Source organism: Ceratotherium simum, chromosome 11 (genome assembly GCF_057802395.1).
Source record: "Ceratotherium simum simum isolate JZ-2026a chromosome 11, ASM5780239v1, whole genome shotgun sequence".
Taxonomy (NCBI): domain Eukaryota; kingdom Metazoa; phylum Chordata; class Mammalia; order Perissodactyla; family Rhinocerotidae; genus Ceratotherium; species Ceratotherium simum.
This window is the reverse complement of record NC_141910.1, coordinates 44,182,770-44,195,809: the sequence shown is the minus strand read 5'-3', so window position 1 is coordinate 44,195,809 and position 13,040 is coordinate 44,182,770. Positions and strand designations below refer to the sequence as shown.

Genomic DNA, 13,040 nt, shown 5'->3' with positions numbered 1-13,040 from the left:
AAGGTTTAATAGACTGGGCAGGTACTGTGTAGGTAGTTAGAGATAATCTTTTAGACTTAGGCATTCTTTTGGGTATATCTGTGTGACCATCAACTTCAGCTGCTGTAATTTTTTTATTCCCTGTGGTTTCCGTATTGATAAGGTGGATATCATTCTTCAGGACGCTTGGCAGGTTTCCACCTCTGCTCTCTATCTTTTTTCCTCATTTGACACTTTTCTCACTCTAGCTGCTGCCAAGAGGACCAGAGCTTCCAACCAAATTGTCCTGCAAAGCCAGTTACTTCAGATCCCCTGCACCATGGAACCTCTTCTATTACTCAACCAACTATATCTCTTGATCTTAAAAAAACTCGGCCTTCTGCAATACGTAAAGTCATTCCACCTAGAGGAAATAAAAATTTATCTCGATCAAATAAATCTACTTGCTCATCTTTCTCTGGAAGAACACGTTCTTTATGTATTCAGTTTCAGAAAAGCAATGCTTCTCTTCGTCGTCAACAAAGTAGAGCCAACTTTGACGCTCAAGAAGGAAGTTCCAGTGATTTAAAATCTTCCTCAGACCATTTTGGCTTTAGATCTCAAAGACTTTTCTCTGCTCCTAGACTAAGTATAGTTACCTGTTATGAGAGTGCTACTCTTTTTGACCTTCAATCAAGTAATAAGAGCATTTTAAATCCAGATGAAATTGAAATGATTTCTAAAGACTCAAGTATTATTAATGCTGAAAAATATATAAGCTGTGGTTCTCCTGAATATAACTTTAAACATTTTATGAATTTTGGAACGAAAGCTAATTCGGCCCGTCAGAACTCTGTTGATAGAAGCACGTATCAACAAAGCACACCAACCATCCTTTCTTTTCCAACTATTATTTCCTATTCCTATCAACAAAATGGAATTGCCACTGATAGTCAAAAAAGAGACCAATTAAGGAAAGATTCCCTTCATCCTGGTTCTCAAAGTCACAGTACAAATCATTCTCCAGCTATGATTCAACAGCATCCTGCTAAAACTTCCCCCATTCTCCATAATGTTGGATTTTCTTCATTTTGTAAAAATACTCATAGCTTTACCCCAGCAAAAAATGAAGTTACTTCAGGTCCTTTTGAAGATGAAAACATTGCTATCTCGTCTCAAGATCAAGACAAATCTTCACCTATTGAAATTCCTAAAATAAGGTCAACTCAGACTTTACCCTCTCTTAGAAGGGCAGCTCAAATCAGTTTTCCCACCAGGCACACTCTATAGTCTGTAGAAATCACTGCTCAGGTCTCACAGACGTTTCCTCCCTTACTAAACTTCACTGCATTCACTGAAAAACATCTCTATGTTGCAGTCTAAATTTAACTTTGCTGTATTTTTTGAAAGATAGTTTATTAACATTATTGGAATATGGAAGTCAAAGATTATTCATCTGTTTCAGGCTTTTAACAGATTTACTGCTTACAGATTGACTAGTCCCAAATTTCTGAGTGACTATTGTAATACTTCTGTGGTGGAAAATAACATCAAGCTTTGATATGTAGGTCTTCTAAATGTATTGCATTCTTTGAGAGTTTAACATCTTCTTTTATCCTGCTCTAATCATTAGAGATAGTATTCCTATATAATCTACAGAGCTGTATTTGTCAATTCACAAATTTTCATTTATATTAGCCTTGCTAGCTATATTTCTCATGCTACACATTCCACTGACAATGTTTTTACTAATACAAGGATCAAATCATAAGTAAAAACATATTGTAATGGAAATATGTAGAATACATTGAAACCAGATATTTTAACTAAATTTTAATACACATTTGTGTATACATATGTCTGGGAATTCAGAGAACTCTGAAATCAGAGATAAAAATTTATATATTAGGCTTTTTTGTGTGTTTTTTTGCTGAGGAAGATTTGCACTGAGCTAACATCTGTTGCCATTCTTCCTCTATTTTGTGTATGAGTCACTGCCACAGCATGGCTGCTGACAAGTGGTGTAGGTCTGTGCCTGGAACCTAACCCAGGCCGCCAAAGCGGAGCTTTCTGAACTTAACCAATAGGCCACCAGGGCTGGCCCCCTTTTTTATTTTTAAAAGTGAATATGTTTCAAATTTTTTCCAAAATTTTTATTTAAATAAGATTTTTATTTTAGAAAGTATTTCCAAAAATTTTATTAAGGGTATTTTTCAGATTTTTTCCATTATATAAAACAAAGTTTATAAATATATATCAGAATAACTAGTGAATGGAAAATGCGTGTAGGCAATTAAAAACACTTAAGTTAGACTATAATTAGTCTTTGTAGAGGAAAGGAATTTGCATTATTTTCAATTATTTGTCATAATAAAATGCCCCTAAATCTATATCATTGAGCTAAGATGTTATTTTTACTTTTTTGTTTTTCTCCTCCTTTTAGCCTGTATCCTTAAAAAATTTTTTTTATTTTAGTTCTTTTTTATTTTTTGTTGATGTCATAATAGTTTATAACATTCTGAAATTTCAGTTGTACATTATTACTAATTTGTTCTCTTTGTCCATGTGTTTGTTTATCTTCCACGTATGGAAATCATATGGTGTTTGTCTTTGTCTGGCTTACTTTGTTTAACATAATACCCTTAAGGTCCATCCATGTTGTTACAAATGGGACGATTTTGTCTTTTTTTTTTATGGCTGAGTAGTATTCCCTTGTATATATACCACATTTTCTTTATCCATTCATCAGTCACTGGACACTTGGATTGCTTCCATGGCTTTGCTATTGTGAACAATGCTGCAGTGAACATAGGGGTGCATAAATCTCTTTGAATTGTTGATTTCAAGTTCCTTGGGTAAATACCCAGTAGTGGGATAGGTGGATTATGTGATATTTCTATTATTAATTTTTTGAGAAATCTTCATGCTGTTTTGCATAGTGGCTGCACCAGTTTGCATTCCCACCAGCAGTGTATGAGGGTTCCCTTTTCTCTACATCCTCTCCAATATTTGTTGTTTTTTGTCTTGGTAATTATACCCATTCTGACAGGTGTTTAAGGTGATGTCTCATTGTAGTTTTGATTTATATTTCCCTAATAATTGGTGATGTTGAACATCTTTTCATGTGCCTGTTGGCCATCTGTATATCTTCTTTGGAAAAATGTCTGTTCATATCCTCTGCCCATTTTTTATTGTGTTGTTTTTTTGTTGTTGAGTTGTATGAGTTCTTTATACATTTTGGAGATTAACCCCTTGTTGGATATATGATTTGCAAATATTTTCTTCCAGTTGGTGAGTTGTCTTTTCGTTTTGTTCGTAGTTTGCTTTGCCTTGCAGAAGCTCTTTTGTCTGAGGTAGTCCCATTTGTTTATTTTTTATTTTGTTTCCCTTGCCTGAGTAGACATGGTATTCAAAAAGATGCTGCAAAGACCCATGTCAAAGAGTGTACTGCCTATATTTTCGTCTAGGAGTTTTATGATTTCAGGTCTTACCTTCAAGTCTTTAATCACTGTGAGTTAATTATTGTGTATGGTGAAAGATAATGGTCTACTTTCATTCTTTTGCATGTTGCTATCCATTTTTCCCAACACCATTTATTGAAAAGACTTTCCTTTCTCCATTGTATGTTCTTGGCTCCTTTGTCGAAGATTAGCTGTCTATAGTGTGTGGTTTTATTTCTGGGCTTTCAATTCTGTTCCATTGATCTGTATGTCTGTTTTTGTGCCAGTACCATGCTGTTTTGATTACTATAGCTTTGTAGTATATTTTGAAGTCAGGGATTGTGGTGCCTCCAGCTTTGTTCTTTTTTCTCAGGATTCTTTTAGTTATTCAGGGTCTTTTTTTGCCCCACATGAATTGTAATATTCTTTGCTCTATTTCCGTGAAGAATGTCATTGGGATTCAGGTTAGGATTGCATTGAATCTGTAGATTGCTTTAGGTAGTATGGACAGTTTAACTACCTTTAGTCTTCCAATCTGTGTGCATGGAATATCCTTCCATTTCTTTATATCATCATCAATTTCTTTCAATAATGTCTTATAGTTTTCGCTGTATAGGTCTTTCACCTCCTTGGCTATTCCTAGATATTTTATTCTTTTTGTTGTGATTGTAATTGGGATTATATTCTTGAGTTCTCTTTCTGTTGGTTCATTATTAGTGTATAGAAATGCAACTGATTTCTGTAAATTGATTTTATACCCTGCAACTTTGCTGTAGTTGTTGATTATTTCTAATAGTTTTCCAATGTATTCTTTAGGGTTTTCTGTATATAAAATCATGTCGTCTGCAAACAGTGAGAGTTTCAGTCCGTTGCAATTTGGATACCTTTTATTTCTTTTTCTTGCCTAATTGCTCTGGCCAAAACATCCAGTACTATGTTGGATAAGAGTGGTGAGAGTGGGCACCCTTGTCTTGTTCCTGTTCTCAGAGGGATGGCTTTCAGTTTTTCCCCATTGAGTATGATGTTGGCTGTGGGTTTGTCATATATGGCCTTTATTATTTTGAGGTACTTTCCTTCTATACCCATTTTGTCAAGAGTTTTTATCATAAAAGGAGATTGGATGTTCTCAAATGCTTTCTCTGCTTCTATTGAGATGATCATGTGATTTTTATTCCTCATTTTGTTAATGTTTTGTATCACATCGTTGATTTGTGGATATTGAACCATCCCTGTGTCTCTGGTATAAATCCTACTTGATCTTGGTGTATGATCCTTTTAATGAATTGCTGTATTCAGTTCGCCAATATTTTGTTGAGGATTTTTGTATCTATGTTCATCAGCAATATTGGCCTGTAATTTTCCTTCTTTGTATTGTCCTTGTCTGGCTTTGGGATCAGGGTGATGTTGGCCTCATAGAATGTGTTAGGAAGTGTTTTGTCTTCTTTAATTTTTTAGAAGAGTTTGAGAAGGATACATATTAAATCTTCTTTGAATGTTTGGTAGAATTCTCCAGAGAGGTGATCTGGTCCTGGACTTTTTTTGGGAAGATGTTTTTGATTACTGTTTCAATCTCTTTACTTGTGACTGGTCTATTCAGATTCTCTATTTCTTCTTGATTCAGTTTGGGAGGTTGTATGAGTCTAAGAATTTATCCATTTCTTCTAGGTTATCCAATTTGTTGGCATATAGTTTTTCATAGTAGTCTCATGTAATACTTTGTTTTTCTGTGGTATCCATTGTAATTTCTTCTCTTTCATTTCTAATTTTATTGATTTGAGCCCTCTCTCTTTTTTTCTTAGTCTGGCTAAGGGTTTGTCAATTTTGTTTATCTTCTCAAAGAACCAGCTCTTAATTTCATTGATCCTTTCTACTGTTTTTTTGGTTTCAATTTCATTTATTTCTGCTCTGATTTTTATTATTTCCCTCATTCTGCTGACTTTGGGCTTTGTTTGTTCTTCTTTTTCTACTTCTGTTAGGTGTAGTTTAAGATGAATTATTTGAGATTTTTCTTGTTTGCTGAGGTGAGCCTGTATTGCTATGAATTTCCATCTTAGGACCGCTTTTGTTGCATCCCATAAGAGTTAGTATGATGTATTTTCCTTTTCATTTGTCTCCAGATATTTTTTTATTTCTCCTTTGATTTCTTCATTGATCTAATTGTTGTTCAGTAGCATGTTCTTTAGTCTCCACATATTTGTGACTTTCCGTGCTTTTCTCTTGAATTGATTTTTAGTTTCATAGCATTATGGTTGGAAAAGATGCTTGAGGGGCTGGCCCGGTGGCATAGCAGTTAAGTTAACATGCTCTGCTTTGGCAGCCCAGGGTTTGCAGGTTCAGATCTTGGGCAGGGACCTGCTTACGGCTTATCAAGCCGTGCTGTGGCGGTGTCCCATATAAAATGGAGGAAGATGGGCACGGATGTTAGCCCAGGGCCAATCTTCCTCAGCAAGAGGAGGATGATTGGCAATAGGTGTTAGCTCAGGGCTAATCTTCCTCACACACACACACAAAAAAGATGCTCGATATGATTTTAATCTTCTTAAATTTATTGAGGCTTGCTTCAACAGAGAATCCTCTGTTGGTTAATGAATATCTCTTTAGTTGTAACTTGGTGGGGAGAGTCTAAGGGAACAACTCACTCCACCAGGATGCTGACATCACCGAGTATGGCTTTTTCTTGATTGAACATTCACTTGGTTGCTGCAAATCCTTAAATAGTTTCTATATCTCCCACAAAGCTGTTTCAATCTCTCTTGTTCATTTACTATTTCCATGGAGGAACAAGGGCATAGAGTTTCCTAATGCACCATCTTGCTGACATCAGTCTCTCTTAGCATGTATCTTTTGGGAAAAAAAAGGGTTGGAGGGCAGTGAGGTGTCAGGTAAGGCAGTGCAAAAGGAACTGAAGCTGAGTGCCTGATGTGAGGAGAGACCACAGTGCTATAGCCGGGCAAGTTTTTGCCTATTCTGATGCGGCTCTCTACTGATATACTTCTGTAAATACGCTACTTTATTTTCATGGTAAATAATATCATTTTCTCTTTAAATAATGTAACCATGCCTTCAGAGATGCTATTATTGCTATAGAAGCAAGTAATTGGTTGTGCCGAAATGAAGGAATAGGGAAAATGGCATAGTTCTTACTCAAAGTGGGAACAGAACGTGGGGCCTGAAAAGTACATGAGGAGACAAGTGTTTGTAAGTAAATTTGACATTTTTGGGTGAGCTTCTCCATGCCTGTTAAAAGAGTGTTGAAAATTCTATTTGATATCCGATAATCTATGAAGTGCTTTTTTGTGTGTGTGCCCAAGTATAAATCTAAGCTCTAACCCAAAGTTAATACATATGGTTGAATTTTCCCAGGCATATTTAGATATGCCCTATTTTTAAAATTTGCTTTCACAACTTTCTCATAATTTTTTGAGTAATGCCCGGTTTATAAGTAGAAGATTCCTGTCCAAAGTGGGAGAACAATTTTTTCACACTTATATGTTTTTTAATGTGGGAAAGAGACTAGCCTAGATGTTCTCTTTTGTTTTGTTGGCCAGTTTGTCTTATGCCAGTACCACATTGACTTAGTAGAGTCTTATCCTTTATACTGTGGTCCTGATATCTGTTCTTTACAATTGTCTTGGCTCTTCTTGCACTTGCCCTTCTATATTAATTTTAAAGTCAGCTAAGTTCCATAGGAGAACACCATTGTGGTTTTGATTGGAATTGTTTTTAAAGTGTAGATTAATTTGGGGCCATTGAAATCATTTCAATGTTAAGTTGTTCTGTCCATGGATATGATATCTTTTTGCATTCATTTAGGTACTCTTTAATGTCCTTGGATGATTTTTTGTAATTTTCTAAAGAAAAGTCTTAAAAAACTTTTGTCGAATTTTTTCCTAGGTGCCATATATTTTCCCTACTATTATAAATGTTATATTTTATAAAGTTACATTTTCTAACTTGTCTTATAGATATAAGAACACAATTGATTTTCAAAAATTGATTATAGGGGGCCGGCCCTGTGGCTTAGTGGTTAAGTGTGCGCTCCGCACTACTGGCGGCCCGGGTTTGGATCCTGGGTGCACACCGACGCACCACTTGTCTGGCCATGCTGAGGTGGCGTCCCACATACAGCAACTAGAAGGATGTGCAACTATGACATACAACCATCTACTGGGGCTTTGGGGAGAAAAAGTTAAAAAAAAATGGAGGAGGATTGGCAATAGATGTTGGCTCAGGGCTGATCTTCCTTGCAAAAAAATAAAATAAAATAAAAAATAAAATACCATTAAAAAATAGATTATAAATGTTAATTAGTTTTATTTACTGTAAATTCTGTTAGGTTTTTTTATTATGTTAAATAATCTTTAGATTATCAAACAGTTCTGTTTCTTCTTTCCCAATTCTTACAATCTTTATTTGTTTTTCTTTTAATATTGTGTTAACAGGACCTGCAGTACAATGTTGAATAGAAGGAACAATATTGGACATCCTTCTCTAGTCCTAATTTTAATGCTTCTAATATTCCATCATTAAGTGTGAAATGTATTATAGTTTTTGGTATATAAACTTTATCAGCTTATATACCAGAGGTTCAGAAGTCCTCTTCTATTCCTTGTTTATGGGTTTGGTATTTCTTTTTTCCTGAGATGATGTTGGATTTATTGAAAAAATTTTTTTTGATGACCACTGAAATGATCATATAGTTTTTCTCCTTTCATCTGTTGTGCTACAAAAATTTTCTTTTTTAAAAAAAAAAAAATCATGTAGCTTATCATTTTATTTTTTATTTATTTTTTTCCCCAAAGCCCCATTAGATAGTTGTACGTCATAGGTGCACATCCTTCTAGTTGCTGTATGTGGGACGTGGCCTCAGCATGGCCGGAGAAGTGGTGCGTCGTGCGTACCTGGGATCGGTGCGCGCCCGGGATCCGAACCTGGGCCGCCAGCAGCGGAGCGCACGCACGTAACCGCTAAGCTATGGGGCCGGCCCAGAAATTTTCTAATGTTAAACTGTGCTTGTCATTCTTAGGATAAACTCAATGTGGTTATGATGCATTCTTCCATGTTTCTTGCAGTTTTTTGGTTAATATTTTATTAAGGATTTTCGCATCTATGCTTTTGTGTGAAATTGGCCTATAATTTTCATTTCATACTACCCCTGTTTGGTTTTGGTATCAGTTTTGGTAGCTTCATAAAATGAGCTAAGGTGTGTTCCTTCTTTTTTGGTTCTTTAGAAAAATTTGAGTAAGTCTCATGGATATTTGGTGGAAATCACTATGTACTATGTTCACTATGAACACGCAAAACTATGTTCTCTGTGTGTGTGTATGTGTGTGTATGTAATAGATATATAAATTCTACTTTATTTATGGCTATAGAAATATTCAAATTTTTTTCTTTTTTTCTCATAAAAAATAACATCTTTGTTGAGCTATTATTCATATACCGCAAAATTTACCCTTTGAAAGTGTACATTTTGGTAGGTTTTAGTTTATTCAGAGTTGTACAGCCATCACCACTATCTAATTTCCAAACACTTTCATCTCCACAAAAAGAAACCCTTTACCCACTCATTCTCTATCTACCCTCATCCCTAGCCCTGTCAACCATTAATCTACTTTCTGTTTCCATGGCTTTGCTTATTCTGTACATTTCATAAAATGGAATCATACAATATGTGACCTTTCACTTAGCATAATTGTTCAAAGTTCATTCATGTTGTATCATGCATCAGTACTTCATTCTTTTTTATTATTGAATAATATTTCATTGTTTACTCATTTTGTTTCCACATTCATCAGTTGATGGGCATTTGAGTTGTTTTTATTTTTTGGCTATTATGAATAATGTTTTTACTAACATTCCTGTACAGGTTTTTGTGTGGACATATGTTTTAAATTCTTTCGGATATGTGCTTAGGAGAGTAATTGCTCAGTCGTATGGTAACTCTTTGTTTAACATTTTGAGGAACTGCTGAATTGTTTTCCAAACCTGATGCACCATTTTACAATCCCATCAGCAATGTAGGAAGGTTCCAATTTTTTTACATCCTTATCGACACTTGTTATTGTCTCTCTTATTTTAGCCATTCTAGAAGGTATGAAGTAATATTTCATTGTAGTTTTGACTTGTATTTCCTTAATCACTAATGATATTGAGCATCTTTTCATGTGTTTATTGGCCATTTGTTTTCATCTTTTGGAGAAGTAGCTATTCAAATCCTTTTCTTATTTTTAAATTGAGTTATTTGTCTTTTTATTATTGAGTTGTAAGAATTCTTTATGTATTCTATATCCAAGTCCCTTATCAGATATATGATTTGTAAGTATTTTCTTCCATTCTGTGAAATATCTTTTCATTTTCTTGATGATGTGCTTTGAAGCACAAAGGTTTTAAATTTTGATAAAATCCATTTTATCTTTTTTTTCTGTTGTCACTTGTGCTTGTAGTGTCTTCTGTACAAAACCATTGCCTAATCCACTGTCACAAATATTTGCTCCTGTGTTTTCTTATAAGAATTTTATAGTTTTAGCTCTTATATTTAACGTTTTGATCCATTTTGAGTTAACGTTTATATATGGTGTGAGGTAAGGGTTCAACTTCATTCTTCTGCATGTGGATATCCATTTGTCCTGTACCATTTATTGAAAATATTATTGTTTCCTCTACTGAATTGTTTTGGTACCCTTGTCAAAATAAATTGACCATAAATGTAAGGGTTTTTATCTGGACCCTTAATTCTTAATAGACCCTTAATCTCTATTCTGTATGTCTGTCCTTATGCCAGTATGACACTGTCTTGATTACTGTGGCTTTATAGTAAATTTTGAAATCTGGAAGTGTGAATTCTCTAACTTTGCTCTTTTATGAGATTATTTTTGCTACTCTGGGTCCCTTGCACTTCCATATGAAATTTAGGATCAGCTTGTCAACTTCTGAAAAGAAAAAAGGTGCCAGCTGAGATTTTGATAGGAATTGCTTTGAATCTGTAGATAAATTTGGGAGTATTGCCATCTTACCTATTCAAAGTCTTCCAATCCATGAGCATGAGATTTCTTTTCATGTATTTAGATCTTTAATTTCAACAGTGTTTTGTAGTTTTCAGTATACAAGTTTTGCACATCTTTTGTTCAATGTATTCCTAAGAATTTTATCCTTTTTAATAATATTTTAAGTGAAATTATTTTCTTCATTTCATTTTGCAGTGTTCATTGCTAATGTATAGAAATACCATTGATTTTTATATGTTTATCTTGTATCTTGCATCCTTGTTGAACTGGTTTATTAGTTCTAATATTTTTTTTGTACATTCCTTACGATTTTCTGTAAACAAGATTATGTCATCTGTGAATCAAAATAACTTTACTTCTTTCTTTCCAATCTGGACACCTTTTTTTTCATTTTCTTGACTAATTGATTGGTTTCTTCTTGAGCAGTTTTAGTTGATTATATTTTTCCAGGTGATTATCTATTTCATTTACACTTCAAATGTATAAGCATAAAATTGTTCATGGTAGGCTGTTATTTAAAATCTGTGCTCCATCTGTAGTAATAATGGCCTTTGTTTCATTCCTGATGCTGTTTATAATGACTTCTGCTTTCTTTCTTTTCTTACATTCTCTTATGTTTGAGGTGTGAATTTTTAAAATTCTTTTTAAATTTTTGAAATAAAATATATATGTAGAAAAGTACACAAATAACAAGTATATAGATGAATGAATTTTTACAAACAATACAACTGTGAAGTCAGCTTCCAGATTTAGAGACAGAATATTATCAGCACATCACATATTCTGAACAGGCTCTCTTCTAGTCACTCCTTGCCGCCGGCCCCAACAGGGTAAACCCATCTTGATTTCTAAATGCATAAATTAAACATATTTTTCTACTTCACATAAATGAAATAATACACTATGTACTCTTTTGTGTCTAGCTTCTCTCAATTGACATTATCTTGTGATATTCACCCATTTTGTTGTGTGTAGTTGTAGATCATTCATTCTCGTTACTAAATATCCTTCCATTGTGTAAATATACCACATTATTTAAGCTTTCTATTCCTAATATGCATTTAGTTTCCTGGTTATGGACTATTATGATTGGAAACACTTATGTACACATTTCTTTTGGATATATGCCTAGGAGTGAAATTACTGGATCCATAGAGTATGCATATGCCAGCTTTAGGGTATATTGCTAAATATATTTCCAAAGTGATTGTACCAATTTACACTCCCATCACCCATGTATGAGAGCTCCATTTTCTCCACTTCCTCACCAACCCATGGTATTTTTGTCTTTTTCATTTTAGCCATTCTGGTAAGCATATGGTTAGAGGTGTATTTTTAAATTATTTTTAAATATTGGGGTTTTTTCTCCTACTATTTAGTGGTGATTTTCCATTTAGTTGCATTGTGAACAGAGAATATGGTCTATGTAAGATTGTTTGTTATCGTTTGTGGGTTGCTTCATGGCCTTGTGTACATGGCAGTTTTCATAAATATTCCGTAAGTGCTAGAAAAGAAGATGTTCTCCTGATGTTCGATGTCTAGTTCTATATATGTTGGTTGGATTTTAGCTTGGTAATTTTGATGTTTGAATTGTATCCTTACTATTTTTCATATACTTTCTCAGTTACTTAGAATGTTATGTTAAAAATCTCCCATTCTGATAGTGGATTTAATTTCTCTTTGTATATCTGTTAATTTGTTTTTATATGTTTGAGGTTTGTGTTTTCAGATGCATGGAAGTCTAAAACTGCTCCTTCCTCATGAACTGAACCATTTGGGGTGTTTTGTGTCCCTCTTTAAATTTAATGCTTTTTACTCTCAAGAATATTGTGTTCAATATTAATCTAGTTACTTTCTTTTGGTTATCATTTTCTTACTGTATCTCAGTTGCATAGAATTGGATGAAAAACTATCTTAGCTCAGGCAAACTCTGATTATTGGTCCATACATGTGCCACTTTTACTTATTTATTTATTTGTTATAAATAATATAATAAGCATCCGTGAAACCACGTCCCAAAACAAAAGCTACAACCTAGACAATAATGCTCATCAAACCATTTGGCTCCCGTGCCTCACTTCACCTGAGGGTAACTGTCATCCTAAATCTACAATCTTTATTGTTCATTCTTTGCTTTCCTTTGTATATAATTTTATTGTGTATATTCTTTAAAAATAACATTTAATTTTGATTGTTTTTAGAGAAAGGGGATCATACTGTATATAATTTTAGAAGCTTATTTTCCCACTTAATATAGATTTGCTAAGATTCCTCCATATTTTGCATATCACTGTATTTCTTTCATTTTGACTGTTGTGTAATATTTATCCACTCTCTTGATAGGCTTCTAGGTTGTTTCCTGGTATTTACTATTGTGAAAGTACTGTTGTGTCTGTTCTTACACATATCTCCTTTTGTACATGTACAAGAGACTTGGGTTGCTGGGTCCTAGGCTATATGAAAGTTCAGTATTAAGAGATAATGCCAAAGTGCTTTCCTAACTGGTTTCACCAATTTACATTCATATCAGACCCTGTGGATTGACTTCCTCTTCAACATTTGGTATTATCAGACTTTTCAAATTTTGTAAATGAAACAAGTGTAAACAGTATCTCTCTGTGGTCTTTATTGTATT

General features: G+C 34.0%; 2 protein-coding genes across 3 annotated transcripts in view; both read left to right on the top strand.

Annotated features, from left to right (window-relative positions):
- Positions 1-13,040, top strand: part of RMDN2 (regulator of microtubule dynamics 2) — a 91,588-nt gene that overhangs the window by 34,379 nt on the left and 44,169 nt on the right. The window lies entirely within an intron of this gene.
- On the top strand, positions 223-1,300 carry LOC147915988 (uncharacterized; the record flags this gene model as incomplete). The annotated part of the gene is made up of 1 exon (XM_087436438.1): positions 223-1,300. A coding segment is annotated over one exon (1,026 nt), but the record flags the coding sequence as incomplete, so codon positions are not given.